Raw genomic sequence first — 17,708 nt, 5'->3', positions numbered from 1 at the left:
ACAAATGTCACAAAACAGCATTTCAGTAAGCATTTATGGAGCACCTAATGTCTTCAGTAAATGTGTCAGTATGTATTTAGATTATCATCAGTTTTGCTCTTCTTTCTCATACAGTATTTCCACTCCTCAATTCTGTCTGCTTGATGTTATCCTTATGCTTTAAAAGAAAGTCAAAATCTAGATTTTTGGTAACATACTGTGAGGAGGGGACCATACTGTGAGGAGGAGGCAACATATGGACCAATAAGATATCAGAATTAAACAAGGAAAATATTTGGTTTTAAAGTTGGAATTTTCCTGTCTTCATTCATAAACATATGCCTAACCAAATATCCTGCCTTCTCTGACTGTGGTACAGGCAAGCAGGCATGAAGAGGCTAAGGTACTTGTGCACATATGCTTGGAAATGGGTTTCTCTGAGGATCCAAGGAATTTAATGTATTATTGGGATTCTTTGAGATGTACAGAATTCCACATCTTTAAAACCCAACCATTTAGTTAATATTTCACACTAGGTTCTTTCTTTGGTGATATTAGTGCTTTGTAGCTTTATTTATATCAAATTATAGAGCTTATTTGATTCAGCCACTATTTTCTAGTACATGTATACCTAAACTTTTCAGAACTAATAGTTCTTAAAGATCTAGAATTGAGACTATTACATCAACAAATTATGGAGGTAGAATTAGAATATTTGAATTTCTACAGTAAATGTCCCTAAATAAGACATTTTAATAGGGATGGCTACTTTAGACTGCTTTCAGATTAGGGGAAAAACAAATCATTTTTCAAAAGTAGCCAAATAAGACATGTATCCTTATTCTACATGTTTAATATACTTAACATGTGATGTTGACTACATTAATTTTAGAGAATTTTTTCAGCCAAATAAGTTTTTACTATAAATATCATAAACTATGTTAATATCTTTTTCCTAAATATATTTTTTCAATTTCTCATAAACCTTTTACATTCTGTCTATCATCTTTTTGTTTATTCTTCTTTCCTTACTCATTCTCTCCATCCCCAGTTTTTTTTCTTTTTGCCATTAAATATTATTCCCCAGTGAGTTGCAATGTTTTTCTTTTGGGCTGTGATCCCAGAAACATATTGTGCATGAACTCAAGACCTATAAAAACATACTTTGCTTCACAGTGTTTATAACAAAAATCCAGGAAAATCCTCTTTTAAAAAAGAGGTCTAGTTATTTCATGGGGTTTTTTTATAATTTTTTTTCTAAATTTATTTATTTGTTCTTTTTGTTTTGTTTTGTTTTGGCTGCATTGGGTCTTTGTTGCTTCGCCGAGCTTTCTCTAGTTGCGGTGAGCAGGGACTGCTCTTCATTGTGGTGCGTGGGCTTCTCATCGTCTTGGCTTCTCTTATTGCGGAGCATGGGCTCTAGAGCGCAGGCTCAGTAGTTGTGGCACACGGGCTTCGTTGCTCCACAGCATGTGGGATCTTCCTGGACTAGGGCTCGAACCCATGTCCCCTGCATTGACAGGTGGATTCTTAACCACTGCTCCACCAGGGAAGCCGTAGTTATTTCATCTTTGAACTGAAACAATGTAAAGTGTAACACATATATTACTAAAGTAAGTAAGCTTTAAATGTAGCTGTATTTACTGAGAATACTTCCATGAATTTATCTGTTAGTAAACTTTTGAAGTTTCTTCTGTTTGTTTTTTGTTCTTTAAAAATATGCAGATGGCACTGTGTGAATGAATAGTATAAAACAATACATAAAATTAATTCTTTTGTGTATTCAACAAAATCTAAATCAGTGACGCATGGATAGCATACAGTTTTTCAATTATAGGCAACCATTGTGTATAACTATATATAGTTCCTGTATATATAGTTATTCATAAGGCAGTTCTGAAGATTTTAAAACACTCATTGTTTTGTGCTTATATTTATATATATCATGAAAGATAGATTAGATAATTTGGTCTTTTTGTTTGTTTGTTTGTTTTTGTTTTTGGCTGTGTTGGGTCTTCATTTCTGTGTGAGGGCTTTCTCCAGTTGCGGCAAGAAGGGGCCACTCTTCATCGCAGTGCGCGGGCCTCTCACTATCGCGGCCTCTCCCGTTGCGGAGCACAGGCTCCAGACGCGCAGGCTCAGTAACCGTGGCTCACGGGCCCAGCCGCTCTGCGGCACGCAGGATCCTCCCAGACCAGGGCTCGAACCCGTGCCCCCTGCATTAGAAGGCAGACTCGTTGTCAACCACTGCGCCACCAGGGAAGCCCGATAATTTGGTCTTTTATCAGAAAAAATATGAGAATATTTGATTTCATTTAAATCTCTTTTCGCATTCACACAATGAATATTTTTAATTATACCAAAACCACTGATGTGTACTCCACCAACAAAAAGGAAAGAAAATTGATTGTGTTAAGTGAAGACAAGACAGCCACAAATCATAAAGATGAAGATGGGTACAGGGAAAATGGAAATATGCGTTGGAATGTAGAAAGTTGTTGAAGGAAGTATGTCACACAATTTTTAAAAATTCTATGCATCGTGGAAGAAATTACTTTTATTTTCATTCCTATTAACATTGCAGACACAACATTGTAAAACAACTATACCCCAATTTAAAAAAAAAATTGCAGAGTATATTCCTTAAAGAACTAATAACCATATAAGCAGCAAAATACACAAAGCAATATAATCTCCAAGACATTTTTTGAATTTTATAAATAAATTTATTAAATATCTCATTACTTTGGCATTTAATATATGTAACTCATTTTAGCCCTGGGTTATATACTGCTTTTGTATTTTTTTTTAACTTTTACACACCAGGTTTGATTTTTCACACATAAATTTCTTGAGAAAAAAAGATTTTTATTAATCTCCTGTAGCACTAATAGTATGCTCAACATAGAGTATGCTCTCAAAATTTTTGCTGATTTGAGCTGAGTGCAGTATACCTTGTAAAAAGTGTGGCTTTGTGCCAATTACAGGGAAGATGAGAGACTAAAAATGGTAGTTTTTAAAAAATGATTGCTCTTCTTTAGGGCTTTAAAGTTCTAAATTTCGTGGGTCACTTGAGAGGTAATGAACAAAAATAAAAGTTGGTATGATAAAGTAGAAATAGGTATAAGTTGGGGTCCTTGCCCTAAAGGAACTTAGAATCTTACCCTCCCCAAAGTAGTGTGAGAATAACATCCCACTTATAATCAGAAATATGTCCTTTGGAACTGCAAGCTGAAAATAAAAGAAGAGTTATCTTGATTTTATCTTGTTTAAATTCTTGAATTTTACTAAAAATTTTAAAAGCCTAGGCTTTTCAGTTTAGAGCATAAATAAGGCTCAGGTTAATAGGTTCACTTCTGTGTAAGCCAGTTTGTTTTGTCAAAGACATATCCTATGCCCTTGCTCCGTGAAATACATGCCATTGATCAAAAATACCAAACATGTAATCACCCTAAATCTATTTCCAGTACTGGAAAAGTTGGTCAAGGTCCTTGATAGTTCACTAGACGTAGGACAGCAATATATAAAAACTAGATATCAAGTCTTTCAAATAGTTCTCTGTATTATTTATTTAACCTTGGTGTGATTTACTGGGGAAATGAACTGGAAAATGGAGGAGAATGATAATTTGGGTAGTCTCTGCTTTGTCACATCATCTCAATTAAGTACCAATAGATTTCACTTAGTTCACTTACCTGTGGGCAGATTTTTATTTAGTGAATTAAAGGAATGTTCAAAAAGCAAAGTAGTCCTGAGACTGAGCCCAGCGCTGTGTTTTCCTCAGGAGATATGATGCTGAATCCTATTCATTTCTTGAGGAATGATGTTTATATCGGTCATTAAGGATTAATACTAACCAGTCTTTAAATCAAATGAAGTCAGGGGATCTGAATGTGTAACTTCTGGCATTGTGTGGGAATTTTGGTGCTTAATTAAAATGTGACAAATTAGATTTTTTAATGGTTTTATGTTAAAATTAACGACATACAGAAGTCAGCTCTGGACACAAACATGTAATTTGACTTTTAAGAGAATATGAATTTACTTCTTTGGGGAACTGGGGTGGACACAGGTTGCATCATTACCCTCTAATTGGAGAGAGCTGTGTCATTTTACTTTTTACCAGGTCTTCAGGAGATGATATGATCTTGCATTCTTTTTAATTTAATATTTGCATTCTTTATATGGAGAAACTCATAAGTGGATTAGATAGAAAAATGGTACATTGATAGAGTTGCATAAAATGTTAGTTTTTGCCCTTCACTCCTTAATTCATTCATAACATTTTAAATGTATAAGATATTTGAGTTTCTTAAGCCGTCTGACTTCAACAACAAGGCAAAGCCAGTAAATGAGGGATCACATCTGTTGATAAAATTTAGGTGTTAAAGTAGATACTGGTAACCATCTTTTTTCCTTTAATTTATTTTTATTAGAGTGATACTTAAATATATACAAACAAAAATACATTTTCCACTAACAAAATCAAAAGTTTATAAATTACAAACAAAACTACAACACTGTTAAAGTTCAAATAAGGTAAACTCTTTTTTGTGTGGTAAAATATATATACAATATAAAATTTGCCATTTTAACCTTTTTTAAGTATACAGTTCATTGGCATTAATTACATTCAGAATGTTGTGCAACTGTCACCACTACTTCCAAAACTTTTTCATCACCCAAAACAGAAACTTTGTACCCATTAGGCAGTAACTCCCCATTTCACTCTCCCCCAGTCCATGGTAACCTCTAATCTACTCTGTCCTGAAGAATTTGCCTACTTTATAGATGTTTCATATAGTTGGAATCGTACAATATTTGTCTTTTTATGTCTGGTTTATTTCGCTTTGCATAATGTTTTCAAGGTTCATTGTTACTGTGGCATGTTTCAGAATTTCATTCCTTTTTATGGCTGAATAATAATGTTCCATTGTATGTATGTACCACATTTCTTTTATCCATTCATCTGTTGATGGACACTTGGGTTGTTTCCACGTTTTGGCTATTGTTAATAATGCTGCTATGAATATTTGTGTATAAGTATCTGTTTAAGCCCGTGTTCAATTCTTTGGGGTATGTATCTAGGAGAAGAAAACTTTTACAGAAAGCTAATTGAAGAAAATATTTTCATGACCTTAGATGGGTTAAGTCTTCTTAACCAAGATCTCAAAAACATAAACCATAAAGAAAAAAAAATCGTTGAATTTGATACATTAAAATTAAGAAATTCTTTTGTAAAAAGAATATCATAGACCAAGTTAGCAGTTAATAGACTGAGTTAAAGAATACTAGCAACAGGAATTGATATGTGGAATATACAAATCAACAAGAAAATGATAGGGAACTTAATAGTTAAATGAGCGCCATAAACTAAAGATGATTCACAAAATCACCCAAATAACTAATGTGTAAATAAAGAGATACTTCTGGGCACTTACCCCAAATACTCATACTCCTGTCCACAAGGGGACATTGTACAAATATGTCTCTTATAGCACTGTTTGTGGTAGCAGGAAGTTGGAATTAACCTAGATGTGTACACTAATTGGAGAGTGGATGCATCTTCTGTAACACTAGGCAGCAATTACAGGCACTTACCTAGATGTACATACAGCTACATGGAAATGTCTTAAAATCTTAGTGTACTGTGAAAATCATTTGAAATTGAACAAGATCCACAACAATATCATTTGGATAAATTAAAAATGTATATTTATTCAAAGAACATCACATGTTTTTCAAGAATAAATATGTTTCCAAGTCATATACCAAGTTAAGTATATGCCCATTATTTGTGTGGGTGCCTGTGGGTGGGTGGGTGAGTGAGATTATGGAGAATTATAGTGGAGATCAAAGATTAAGAACAGGAAAACAGGAAATTTGACAATCACTGCTTAACATTCCTGACTTTAATGTGTACTTCTAAAGTTTTCTGATTTACTTTTCTTGCTATAGACTTTGCACCTATAGAAAAGCCTACTCCTTTAAGTAAACAATTCAAGATTTTTTGCATTTAGGCTGCAAATAAAATTTCATGGTGAAAACAATCAGAAATGACAGGAAAGGAGAAATTAAATTTCACCCAATTCCTCCAAACCACCACCAACCATCTTCACAGAACAAGGGTGTGGTAGGACAAAAGATACGTCAAATCCCTGGAACCTGTGACTATTATCTTACTTGGAAAAAGGGTCTTTGCAGATGTGATTAAATTAAGTATCTTGATATGAAGAGATTATTCTAGATTATCTGGATGGGCCCTAAATCCAATGACAAGTATCCTTATAGGAGACAAAAGATTAGACACCCACACAGAAAAGAAGGTGGTGTGAAGACAAAGGCAGAGATTGGGGTGATGTGGCCGCAAGCCAAGCAATGCCAAGGGGCACCTTAGAATGGATTCTCCCCTAGAGTCTCTGTAGGTCATACGGCTGCACTGATAACCTTGATTCTAGATTTCTGGCGTCCAAAACTGTGAGAGTAAATTTCTAGTTTTAATCCACTAAATTTGTGGTAATTTGTTACAGTAGCTGCAGGAACTAATGTAGACGAATATGAAGTTGTTTTCTTGTGGTTTTAGGGCTTCTCACACAAGAGACGTTGACACCCTTTGCACAAAATAGCTTCCCACAGTGTAGTGGCCCTCCTGTTCTCCCTCTTGGAAGACCTGTAGTAACCTCTTGGTCCATTCGTTGTTAAGTAATCTTTCTTTTCCCAATAGATTTCAAAAAGTCTGCCCTAGCTTATCAAACAAATACTTCGTGCTATAGAATTTGGCTTCAAGCTATTTCGTAGGGGAGAAATAAACACATAATTTTAGGTTTCATACTCTATTGTCAATGAACAAATGGACATAGGCATATTTAACTGAGTAAAATATTTCTCAGTATGAGGTATTTTTTTAAATTTGTAGTTTTATATTTAACAGTACAATAATATACTTATAATAATTTATATATCGTATATTAACGCATATATGTGGCACCTAAAAAAATGGTACAGATGAACCGGTTTGCAGGGCAGAAATAGAGACACAGATGTAGAGAACAAACGTATGGACACCAAGGGGGGAAAGTGGGGGGAGTGGGGGTGGTGGTGGGATGAATTGGAGATTGGGATTGACATGTATACACTGATGTGTATAAAATTGATGACTAATAAGAACCTGCTGTATAAAAAACATAAAATTCAAAAATAAATAAAGTAATTTATAATTGGCACTGTATTATACATAAGTGTATAATATAGATGCTTAAAAACAGGTTTAATTTTTAATTTTGGTGAGGGAATATGGACTTAAATAATTGAAACCTTTACAGCTGATAGTTTTCTTAAAAATTAAGTAGGGAGAGCAGTTTCTTCTTTGCTGGGATAATTGGTAGAAAAGGATGTTGACAATACCTTGTAGAGTTGTTTGCATTTAAATGTCAGTCAAACAAGATATAGAGCTTTAAAAGTACCATACAGATTCATTTATTCTATTCCTCAATTTACGGCTAAGAAAAACGGAGATCCAGAGAGGATTAATCCTACAACTACTTATTGACAGTTTTCTCTTCAAGATTTCCTTTCTGTCTAATGCTTTACCGCACTGACTTAATTTGGTTGTCTTTGGAGCAGGTCTTCAAATTGTTTTAGCAGAGAATAGCAACTAGTGCTATGCTTTGGTGATCTGGCAGTGGTGTGTAGGAGGCATTGAAGACAAGTGCATTATCTGGAGTTTTGGCTATGAGTAACAGAAACCTCGATTTAAATTGGCTTTAATAACGTGATAGTTTATTATATTATATACCAAGGATCTGGAGACATGGTAGTTCTAAGATTTGTTAATTTAGAGCTTAAAGACAAAGTAAAAGACCCAAATTCATTATTCCCTCCTTTCTTCCCTTCTTCCTTCCTTCTCTTTGCCATCTTCAGTTCCTTTGGTTAGCACCACTTGCTATGTAGTTACTTTCAGAGGCGGAAAAACATCTCTTTTTCTCTCACACATATCTTCTTAAAAGCAGATAAGCCTCCCATTGAACTTGTCTCATAGATTATTATCTCATTGGTGATTGATTACATGCCCAGGCTGAACCAAACCCGTGGAAAGAGGACGGAATTATCACCATCGAACTAGTTGTTGAGGAGCCAGAATTACATAGTTTGAGGGGAAAGAAATGCTGTAATAAGATTGCTAAATTAGATACAAAATTGGATCATGTATTAATAGGTAATTAAACTATAATCTTTGGAGCTATCTTCTCTACAGGACAGGGGAAACAAGACCAAAACGACACCGTATCATTTTTCTATATGTTAAATGGTAATGTGACAAGATTGTAAATCATCTCGGCCCTAATCAATTTTTAGTTAAATAGTTCTATTTCCTGAGAGAGTCAAATGAGCTGCAGGTGGGCTTATTAGAAATGCATGATATTAAAAGGCCATCCAATCTTATATTTTCCTTATTTCCAACTTCTGAATACTTTTTTTTTTCAACAGGGATAAGTGAGATTGTCAGAGGAGATGGCATAGGAAGAAAAAAATAATAGGACAAAAGGCCCAGTTCCAATCTGTGCACATATTCCAAATTAGGCAAGTTTTTACCATATGACTTAACTTACTTCTACTGGCTGGGCTTTCCTTTTTCTTTGTTTCCTTTATATCATCTCAAAACATGTAAATTCTAGTCACCCATTCTTTTCTTTCTTTGCTTAATACTCATAGTAGTTTCCTCTGTGACCTTACCATTAAAAAGGTTTTAATTTATACTTAAGTTCATAAATAACATTCATAAATGTCAAGACAAAGCAATTTGATCTTTGGAGGAAATCCCCAAGTACGTGACAGCACCTAGCATGGTATCTAGAACATAAGTGCTTTGTAAGTGTTATTTGAATATTAACATTTATAGTTCACTAGAATAAACTCCCTGTTGGCAGACTGTATCTTATTCACTGTTCTGTGTATAATGCCTAGCACAGTGCCTGGACTGTAGGAAGTAAGTATTTGTTGAATAGTTTTTAAAACCAAATTTATTTTTAAAATGAAGAATGCGCTACAGCAGTGTTCTTCAAACTCTGGTTGCATAAACCCTAAAAGAAATTTTTTTTAATCCCTACCCTCTTCATGTTTTAAGTTGACATTTAAGTTTTGTCATAAGTTTAAATAGTTGCAAAGGCTATAATTTCTAGTTTGCCAATATTGACATATTTAAATAAAACTGTTACATCAATTTTAAAATGTATTCAACAGAGTATAAATACCATAGAATTTAAAATATCATTGACTTTAAAAAGGCATGAATGAACCCTTCACTATTATAATTTTTACATTGTTTCTTTTTCTCCTTGAATTTTTATTTCTATTCCCATTCTCCAACAGAATTTTACCACAATATGTTTTTTTAATCTTTTTTTAAAATTTTAATTTAATTTATATTTGGCTGTGTTGGGTCTTCGTTGCGGTGCGCGGGCTTCTCATTGTGGTGGCTTCTCTTGTTGCGGAGCACAGGCTGTAGGTGCGCAAGCTTCAGTAGTTGTGGCACGAGGGCTCAGTAGTTGTGGCTTGCGGGCTTAGTTGCTCCGTGCCACGTGGGATCCTCCCGGACCAGGGCTTGAACCCATGTCCCCTGCATTGGCAGGTGGATTCCTAACCACTGCACCACCAGGGAAGTACCCCCAATATTTTTTTTTCTTTTTTTTTTTTTGGTTCTTCATTGTTCTACTCGGTATATTATACACTTTAAATTTTGTTTTTCTTAGTATTGCCTCTACTGAAATTTTCACAAACTCATACAAAATATAAATTTCCTTAAAATCATCTATTGTTATCATTAAAATAACCTCTCTACAATGTCTTGAGATGTTCAATACCATGAGAGTTGCTCAACCAAGAGCAAAGAATCAAATAACCTCTCTTCTGTTAGAATGCAGCATGGCTAGTCAACTGGTTTCCTATGTCAGGTCTTCTTTAGAAAAAAAAAAATGATGAATGTTAGCTTATTTTAAATATAATTTCAGGGCATAGTTTTGCTACACATTATTCTATTCAAGTTGAAGAAAGAAGAAACTTTAAAAAGAAGCAACTCATTTTAAACAATGCACATTGATTACAAACAAATTAGAAATATACTTATAAATATATTTCTCTTTTAACATCTTTACTGGAGTATAATTGCTTTACAATGGTGTGTTAGTATCTGCTTTATAACAAAGTGAATCAGTTATACATATACATATGTCCCCATATCTCTTCCACCTTGCATCTCCGTCCCTCCCACTCTCCCCACCCCCAATATGTTTTTATGCTTGAAAATCTTCTACTGATCATATCATTCATTAAAATATTAAAAAATTTTCCGTGATTTCTGGATTGAGTTTTCATTATAATTACTGATACACAGTTGATCAAAATAGCATAAACATGCTACAAATATTAGCAAATTATTTTTAAGCTAAAAAAAAGTAAAATTTTACTAGGACTGCATCTTTTGAACAAGATGTGACAGAGCATATTTTTGGACTCTTGATTAAAAGAGATTTCCTGAAATCCAATATTTTGAATTATCCCCTTTGACACATCAGAGACTTTTATACCTCATGGCAATGTGCCATCATAAGATTCAGGGTGTGCCTTACTGTAGGTATGCTTTACTGTTGTCAAGTTGGAGAAGGGACCACAGTGAAAGCAAAGAAGTGGGCAGGGGACCTAGCATGCTGCTTTTAAGCCTAGTGTGGTATCAAGTGGATCAGTTTTACAAAGAGTATTTACTTGAATTAAGGATTTCAAAATGAATTCCCTTGAAACTATCTGGGTCTACATATAACTTAGTAAATCCTTGTGTACCCCTAAGGCTACAGTGTGAAGATTATTATCTTAAAGAATAATAGAGAGATAATGTTAAGTGAATTGTCACAAATGTGATTAAATGGACAAGATTATTGTGATTAGCATGGATGAGCTTTTTTTTTTTTTTTTTTTTTAATCTCTTCCTTTTCCATTCCATGTGGTTCTGGTAGGACTGTCAGTCATCCTGTCTCATCTCCCAGAGGGATCCTGGCCTGGCCAATATTAATCCTATTACCCTGGATTCAGTAATTTGTTCTACAACAGGTGTAAAAATCAAGCAGATCAATGAAAGTTCTTCCCTGAAATTGGTATATAAACACTGAGGAAGAAAATTTAACTTTCTGTTGGGAGCTGCTGAGCTGCGAAGATGTGTATCTGGAACTTTTGGCAACCAATTGAGAGTGCCTGTCTGCAGAAAGAAGGCAGGCAGAGCTACATGAAGAGGCAGGGATGCCAAACCAAGGGCCTTGTGGGGCATGGGGTTTCAGTCGTTGAGGCCCTTAGTTCCTGCAGCTCTCTTGATTCTGTGAGCTTCCCCAGTGTGCTTTTCAGCTACATGAGCCACAGTTACTTTTTTTTGCTTGAGTTAGAGTTGTATTTATTTCTGGTGCTACTGAAATAATTGTATTAACACCTAAGAAAAGTAAACTCAAAGTATTTTTAAAGTATCTTTTGTAAAATGGGTAATTTGGAAAATTTTCTCTTCTAGATTGTTGGACCTTCAGATGGAAGTAGTTACATTATAGATTATTATGGAACCAGACTTACAAGACTGAGTATTACCAATGAGACATTTAGAAAAACGCAGTTATATCCATGAATATTGTTTAAAAGAAACAGTAAGTGATATGTATATGCAATCTTAATTATAGAATATTATCTGTATAAAATTATGAGAATTTGAGAACCAGGGGAAATTTAAGAGATCGTCTAGTAATGTAAACCTGTCTTTTTGCTTATCAGGAAAGGCAGGTCTCTAATCTTTTTTTATTGTTTTTTTGAATTTTTATTGGAGTATAGTTGCTTTACAATGTTGTGTTAGTTTCTACTGTACAACACAGTGAATCAGCTATACATATACATATATCCCCTCTTTTTTGGATTTCCTTCCCATTTAGGTCACCACAGAGCATTGAGTAGAGTTCCCTGTGCTATACAGTAGGTTCTCATTAGTTATCTATTTTATACATAGTATCAGTAGTGTATATATGTCAATCCCAATCTCCCAATTCATCGCACCCCCCCTTCCCCCTTGGTATCCATACGTTTGTTCTCTATGTCTCTGTCTCTATTTCTGCTTTGCAAATAAGATCATCTATACCATTTTTCTAGATTTCACATATATGCGTTAATATGCGATATTTATTTTTCTCTTTCTGACTTGCTTCACTCTGTATGAGAGTCTATAGGTCCATCCATGTCTTGCAGGTCTCTAATCTTTTATAAAGTATTTTTGTATATGCTTAATGCTCCTGCAGTTCTCAATTCAGACTGTTCCTTTGCAGTGAATATAGTTAAAGGACAAGGTTCACAAGAAAAAAATAACATCAAAGCAAAAAGATATCCCATAGTTTTATATAATGGTTATGATGAAAGTATGTGTTACAGATGATAAAGCATATCTTTTCTACTGTCCATCCTTCTTAGGGTCAGGATGATCCTTAAACCTCCTTCTTCTCTTCTCTTTTCCTAAATCTGAAAGTTGATAGAGTTTCAACCCTGAACTACTATAAGTACTTATTTTAACCTGAAGTTTGGCCCTGCCCACGAGAATTATTAATTGGCCTTAGAACTGTCTAGCAGCTTTCAGGGAAGGCAGAGAGAAACATAGGCTGAATGTTTTGGCCACAGTCATAATCCTAGGATTTTTAGTTGACTCTATCTCAGAGAGTGCTTCTAGAGTCCAGGAAGGGACTAGACATTCATTTTCTATGTTTAATGTATAAATAGGATATGAAGTATAATTTTGCCCTTAGGGTGGATTTTTTTTCTTTTCTCACAATAAAATTATGGGATATGCTTTATAGTTATTACCATGAGAGTTGAATGGTGACAGGCCCTTCCTGTTAAGATCTGAGGAATTTATTCAACTCATTGTCCAAAAAGGTTTTCAGATCTTTTCTTACAAACTATAAGAGTCTCTATGTTTAAAATTGAAATGAAGCATAGAGATCCATCTCCCTCTTCTTACTAGGGAAAGAAATTAAGACCTAAGGAAGTTGAGACTGAGGCACACAATCAGTGCAAAACTGAATCTAGAACCTAGGTCTTCTGTGCATTCCACTGGTTCTCTTCTACGCACCCACCCCCCACTAACTGCTTTGTTTTTTATTAAGTATCTTCATTTTGGAAATTGTTACTCCTACTTTATGAGAAGGGTTGTGTAGTTTTACATAACCTTCTTTTCATACTGTAAATTGTTGTTTCTCTTTTTAAAGTATATAGATTGTTTTAAAACTATAATGTATAAAAAATAAGCAAATGTAATTTAAAAAACAATATCTGTAGCCTATTATATAAACATTTAATTAGGATTCCAGACTCAAATTTAAAATTTAAAACTAGAAGGGCCTATTGAGAAGGCATATCTCTGCATTGTCATTCATATAATCTCCTACAATACATGCAGAAGTGCTCCCAGTGTAAGAAAAAAGTGTCTTGAATAAATGAAGCATTAATATGTGCATCTATAAAAACCTCATTGGATTCTTTTAAAAGATTGTGTTTTAACATATTTCTTTTTTCTGTTTTAGGATTTGGGCCTCCTTGATTTTAATAGAGAACTCTCAGTGTGTAGATTTCCAGATTTTCCTTTTTCCATCTTCATATACCACTTTACAGATTCTGTTTAATTTTTTGTTGTTGCTGATGTTTTTGTTTTGTTGTCTTAGTTAAAAACATATTATTCTGAGATTTATTTAATAGAACTTTGAGATTTATATGATAGTAGAGTCTTTCTTAGGCTACTGTCTCTATGAGATAGATAGCTTATTACTCTGATATTAATGTGTTTTCCAAAGGCAAGTTGCCACTTGTCCTTTTTGCTTCTGAAAAATGAAAGTATGACTTATTCACATTTTTTAGTGCTTTATTATTAAGAAAACCGTCTTAAATGTTGAATGTTGCTGTCTTCTGCATTTTGATCCTTCAAAGCAGTTAATCCATGGTGCGAACAAATACCATCTATATTGCCTGGGGCTGCAGTCTTGTATATGACAACCTACTTGTTTTTTGGAGCTTTCAGATCTGTCTTTGCCTTGGTATCCAGGGAGCTAAAGATCATCAGGGAGTCTGAAACCGTGAGGCAACGCAGATACTCTTGGCATTGATTCAGGACTCTGAAGTGTGAACTTTCTCCTTTTTGCCTTGGGAGTGATGCACTAGCTTTTGGTGGACCAGATGCTGACTCATCTAGCTCAGTGCAGTTATATTTGAAGCTGGATGGACAAGGTGGGAACACCAACCAGATGATTAATGTCTTCCATCTGTTAGCACTGGCTGGCAGATGCCGGCACAAGTGTCTTAAGTGATGCACCAGTGTCTGGAGGAAGCAGCACCTGTACGTTAGCACTAGTTTTTCTTGCCGTGTTTAGAAGGGTTTTAAGAAGATGGAAATACATGAAATGCTATGTCCCCAAAATACTGTCATACTCTTACTTTAGTAACAGGCATACCAATTTCAAAATCACTGGTATCTGGGCTTTTCAAAAGTAAAAACCATAATTTTTCATCACTCATTTCACTCAAAAATATACAGTATAGTACAGTTAGCTTCATAGTATGGTAGTCATTCAGTAACAGCTTCTCCAGGTGATGGGAGATTATTAAGTATTGATATAAGAAGTGAATTTGGATTGATTCCTAATATACACCAGGAAGGGTCTCTGATTTGTTCATTAATGAAAATGCTGAGTGTCTATCATTTGGGAGGCACTCTTCTAGATTCTAGGATACAGCAGTGGACAAAACACTAACATCCCTGTCCTTAAGGAGCTTATATTTCCTTGGGATCCACTTTTTCACAGTGATATTTTTGGCCTCAGTTAAGCTAGATGCCCATTTTCTAGTATTCCTTAGTTCCTTTTGGTTGCCGACAGTGCTTTGAAGTTTACTTCAGGATCACCTAAGCTCAGATTTAAAAGTCTTTAAGTTTCCACAGCTATGTAACTTCAATTACATGAGAAATACCTGCAGTCACATCTTGAAACGAATCTTGCTTCCTATGTAATTGTTACAGTTACCTTGACCAGGTGGGAAGTCTGTTTCCAAGCAGGTGCTTCTCAAAAGTATTTATTCAAATAAGCTGTACTCTGAAAGAGTTGTTGGTAAAATCTAGAAATAAAGTCCCTTCACAGTACACTCTTAAACCTTTAGACTTAATTTTCACTATAATTTCCTAAATTCCTAAAAATGCTTTCATTTTTCCAATTTGTATAATTCCCTGTTGCCTAATACATGTAATTCTTTTACAGATGGTTTTTCTGTGTCTTATTATTTATTTGTTATGGGAATACATTTAAAACATGTGAATACAGTTTTGGGTTTTTTTTGTTTTTTAGTTTCATGGAGCACTATATTATTATGGCTATTTGTTAGTAGTGTGTGTAGGAATTATATGTTAAGGCCTCTGTATGAGATGTTTTATATAATAACCCTGATTTTAGAACAGTGGCCAAACTTGTAAGATGGATTAGCTCAGTCATTCCTGGGATTACTCCTAAACCCTCTAGAGGAAAATGGAAAGGATTCTTTCAATTCTATAGAAACAGTTAGTGTTCTACAGAAGCGCTTATAAATGGTACTACTTTAGCCTGAAAGGATTAATACAATTTCCAGAAGTACCTCTTTACCCAGGAAGATTTCTTACCTCCACTGTATTAAACTAAAGGACCTCTTTAAAATTTCAGAGATTCTGTTATGTCTACGGCCAGCATTTGTTCATGGGACCACTAGGGCTCTAAGAAATATTAGTTTGGGGGTATGTTTTGTTTTTGTTTTGTTTTACAAAAACTTTCTGTGTCTTTTTCCCTTATTTTAACCTAGATGCTTAAGGCTAAGTTAAGTATTATTATACTGACGGGCAACTAGGAAGCTAAAATAGATAGAAACTAGCAAAAATGAAAGGTTAGTTCTTAAAAAGTGCAAGTCTAAGATGTTGGTTCCTCTTTCTCATTCAAATACCTTAAATGTAGATATTCCCCAGGGTTCTGGCACCTTCCTTCTTCCTTTCTCTCATTAAATCAGCATCCATTTTGCTTTTTTCTATTTACAAAATTAATACAAGCTTAATGCATAAATTTTGGAGAAACACCAAAAAGTACAAAGAAAAAAAATTTATGCCACAGCTCTAAGATAACAATGTTAATATTTTAATGTATGTCCTAGTAGTTTTTCCATGCATGTATTTTCATTTTTCTTCACAAAAATGATATATTCTCCATACTGTTTTGTAGCCCACTTCTTCACATTGTAAATATTTTTTCTGTTTCAATAATCTTTTACAAAATTATTTTTAATGGCTGCTGAGTATTCCATGTCTGTATCATCATTTATGTAATGATAAATAATGTTATGTGGTATTTAACTTATTTTAATAAATGAACAATGTACATTTCTGATTTTTTTCTCTAGAATTGTCATTCTTAGTCAAAGAGTAATCATATATTAAAGTTTTTGCTATGTACATACAGTCTTAGTTAACCAGGGTAATAGAGAAAGAATGAAATATAATAGCCTAAACCCAAACAAAACCACAGTCAACTCTTAATCATTCCAGTGCAGATGAGCTGCGGATAAAATGCTGCAGGGACCTGCAACTACCCCTTGCTCTGCAGTTAGACCACTGCTTACCATGCTGTCTCCTGCTCCTCACATCCCACAGGCTGGAGAAGAAAAACCAAACTTTGAGAACAGGATAGCTGCTAGAGAAAGGATGCCGGCTGTGGGTATTGGGGAATGATAGTGTATCTGTTAGTTTGCACAGTGTCAAATAGTTGAATTATCTAACTGCCGTCTTCTAGATGAGAGGAGGATTGCTTTAAGGAGTACATCGGAAGCTCATTCATAATGGTATTTATTCTGAGCTGCTGAGAGGGAAAGAGGGAGGTAAATTTGGAAAATTAGAAAAGTTGCTGATTAGAAATGAATAAAAATGCTATACAGCACTGAATACCCAATGGAGTCCTAGAATAGTACATTTGTAGTTGAGTTAATCATCATGGTACTCATTCCCATATCTTTTAAAGTAGAGCCTAATATCTTAATTCTTAGTAAATGTAGCAATGCTCTTAAAGCTAGTCATTGTCTGATGAAGAAACATTGGTATTTACTATCTTAGAAAATAGATTTTTAAAGAAAAAATATTTATTAAAAAATTAAGGCTTAAAATCTTAAATTTTCAAGATTTGAACTTGTTAAAATTTCCTTTTACGGCTCTTCATGTACACGATGTTAAGCTGTATAGCGTCTTCCTAAAGAGTCACTATCATTATCCCCACTTTACAGATAAGTAAATTGAGTCCCACAAAGATTGAGACACTTGCCCAAAGGTCATGAAATAAGTGGTGAAGCTTGGATTTAAACCCAGGTCTATTAACTGCTATACTCCTGCATTGTGATAGTTACAATCATCTCATTCTTTGAAATATACTGCTAATGATTGTGTACTAGAGATTTTTTTTAGTATGTTGTTTAATGTTTTCAGTAAAGATGGAATTATCTGCCTATACTGAGTCTTTTTACTTAACAAATAGTTTGCTGGTTTAAAAAGAAAAAAAAATTATTCAAACTTCTCAACTTTACATCATGCAAATGCCAAAATGTTTTATGAATATTAAAATGAGACTATGATAGAGCAGTGATTATTGTCAAAACCTAAAGACTTTTCTGCTGTT

General features: G+C 34.3%; 1 protein-coding gene across 5 annotated transcripts in view; it reads left to right on the top strand.

The window, feature by feature from the left end:
- TM2D1 (TM2 domain containing 1) overlaps nucleotides 1-17,708 on the top strand; it is a 141,703-nt gene that overhangs the window by 39,888 nt on the left and 84,107 nt on the right. For 2 of the 5 annotated variants that reach the window (XR_009530610.1, XM_060084180.1), the window contains one exon: nucleotides 8,467-8,546. The exons of 2 other annotated variants lie outside the window; for them this stretch is intronic. Coding sequence is in view for 2 of the 3 variants with exons in the window: in XM_060084180.1 (XP_059940163.1) it covers nucleotides 8,467-8,472 (6 nt within the window). In the remaining variant the exon portion in view is untranslated. Of the gene's footprint in view, nucleotides 1-8,466; nucleotides 8,547-11,524; nucleotides 11,655-13,568; nucleotides 16,280-17,708 lie in introns of those variants that run through there. One more of the 5 variants, XM_060084197.1, reaches the window with a different exon arrangement.

The sequence above is a fragment of the Mesoplodon densirostris genome, chromosome 2, assembly GCF_025265405.1.
Source record: "Mesoplodon densirostris isolate mMesDen1 chromosome 2, mMesDen1 primary haplotype, whole genome shotgun sequence".
NCBI lineage: Eukaryota > Metazoa > Chordata > Mammalia > Artiodactyla > Ziphiidae > Mesoplodon > Mesoplodon densirostris.
Note: the sequence above shows the minus strand (reverse complement) of the source record. Positions and strands in the feature narration are given on the sequence as shown.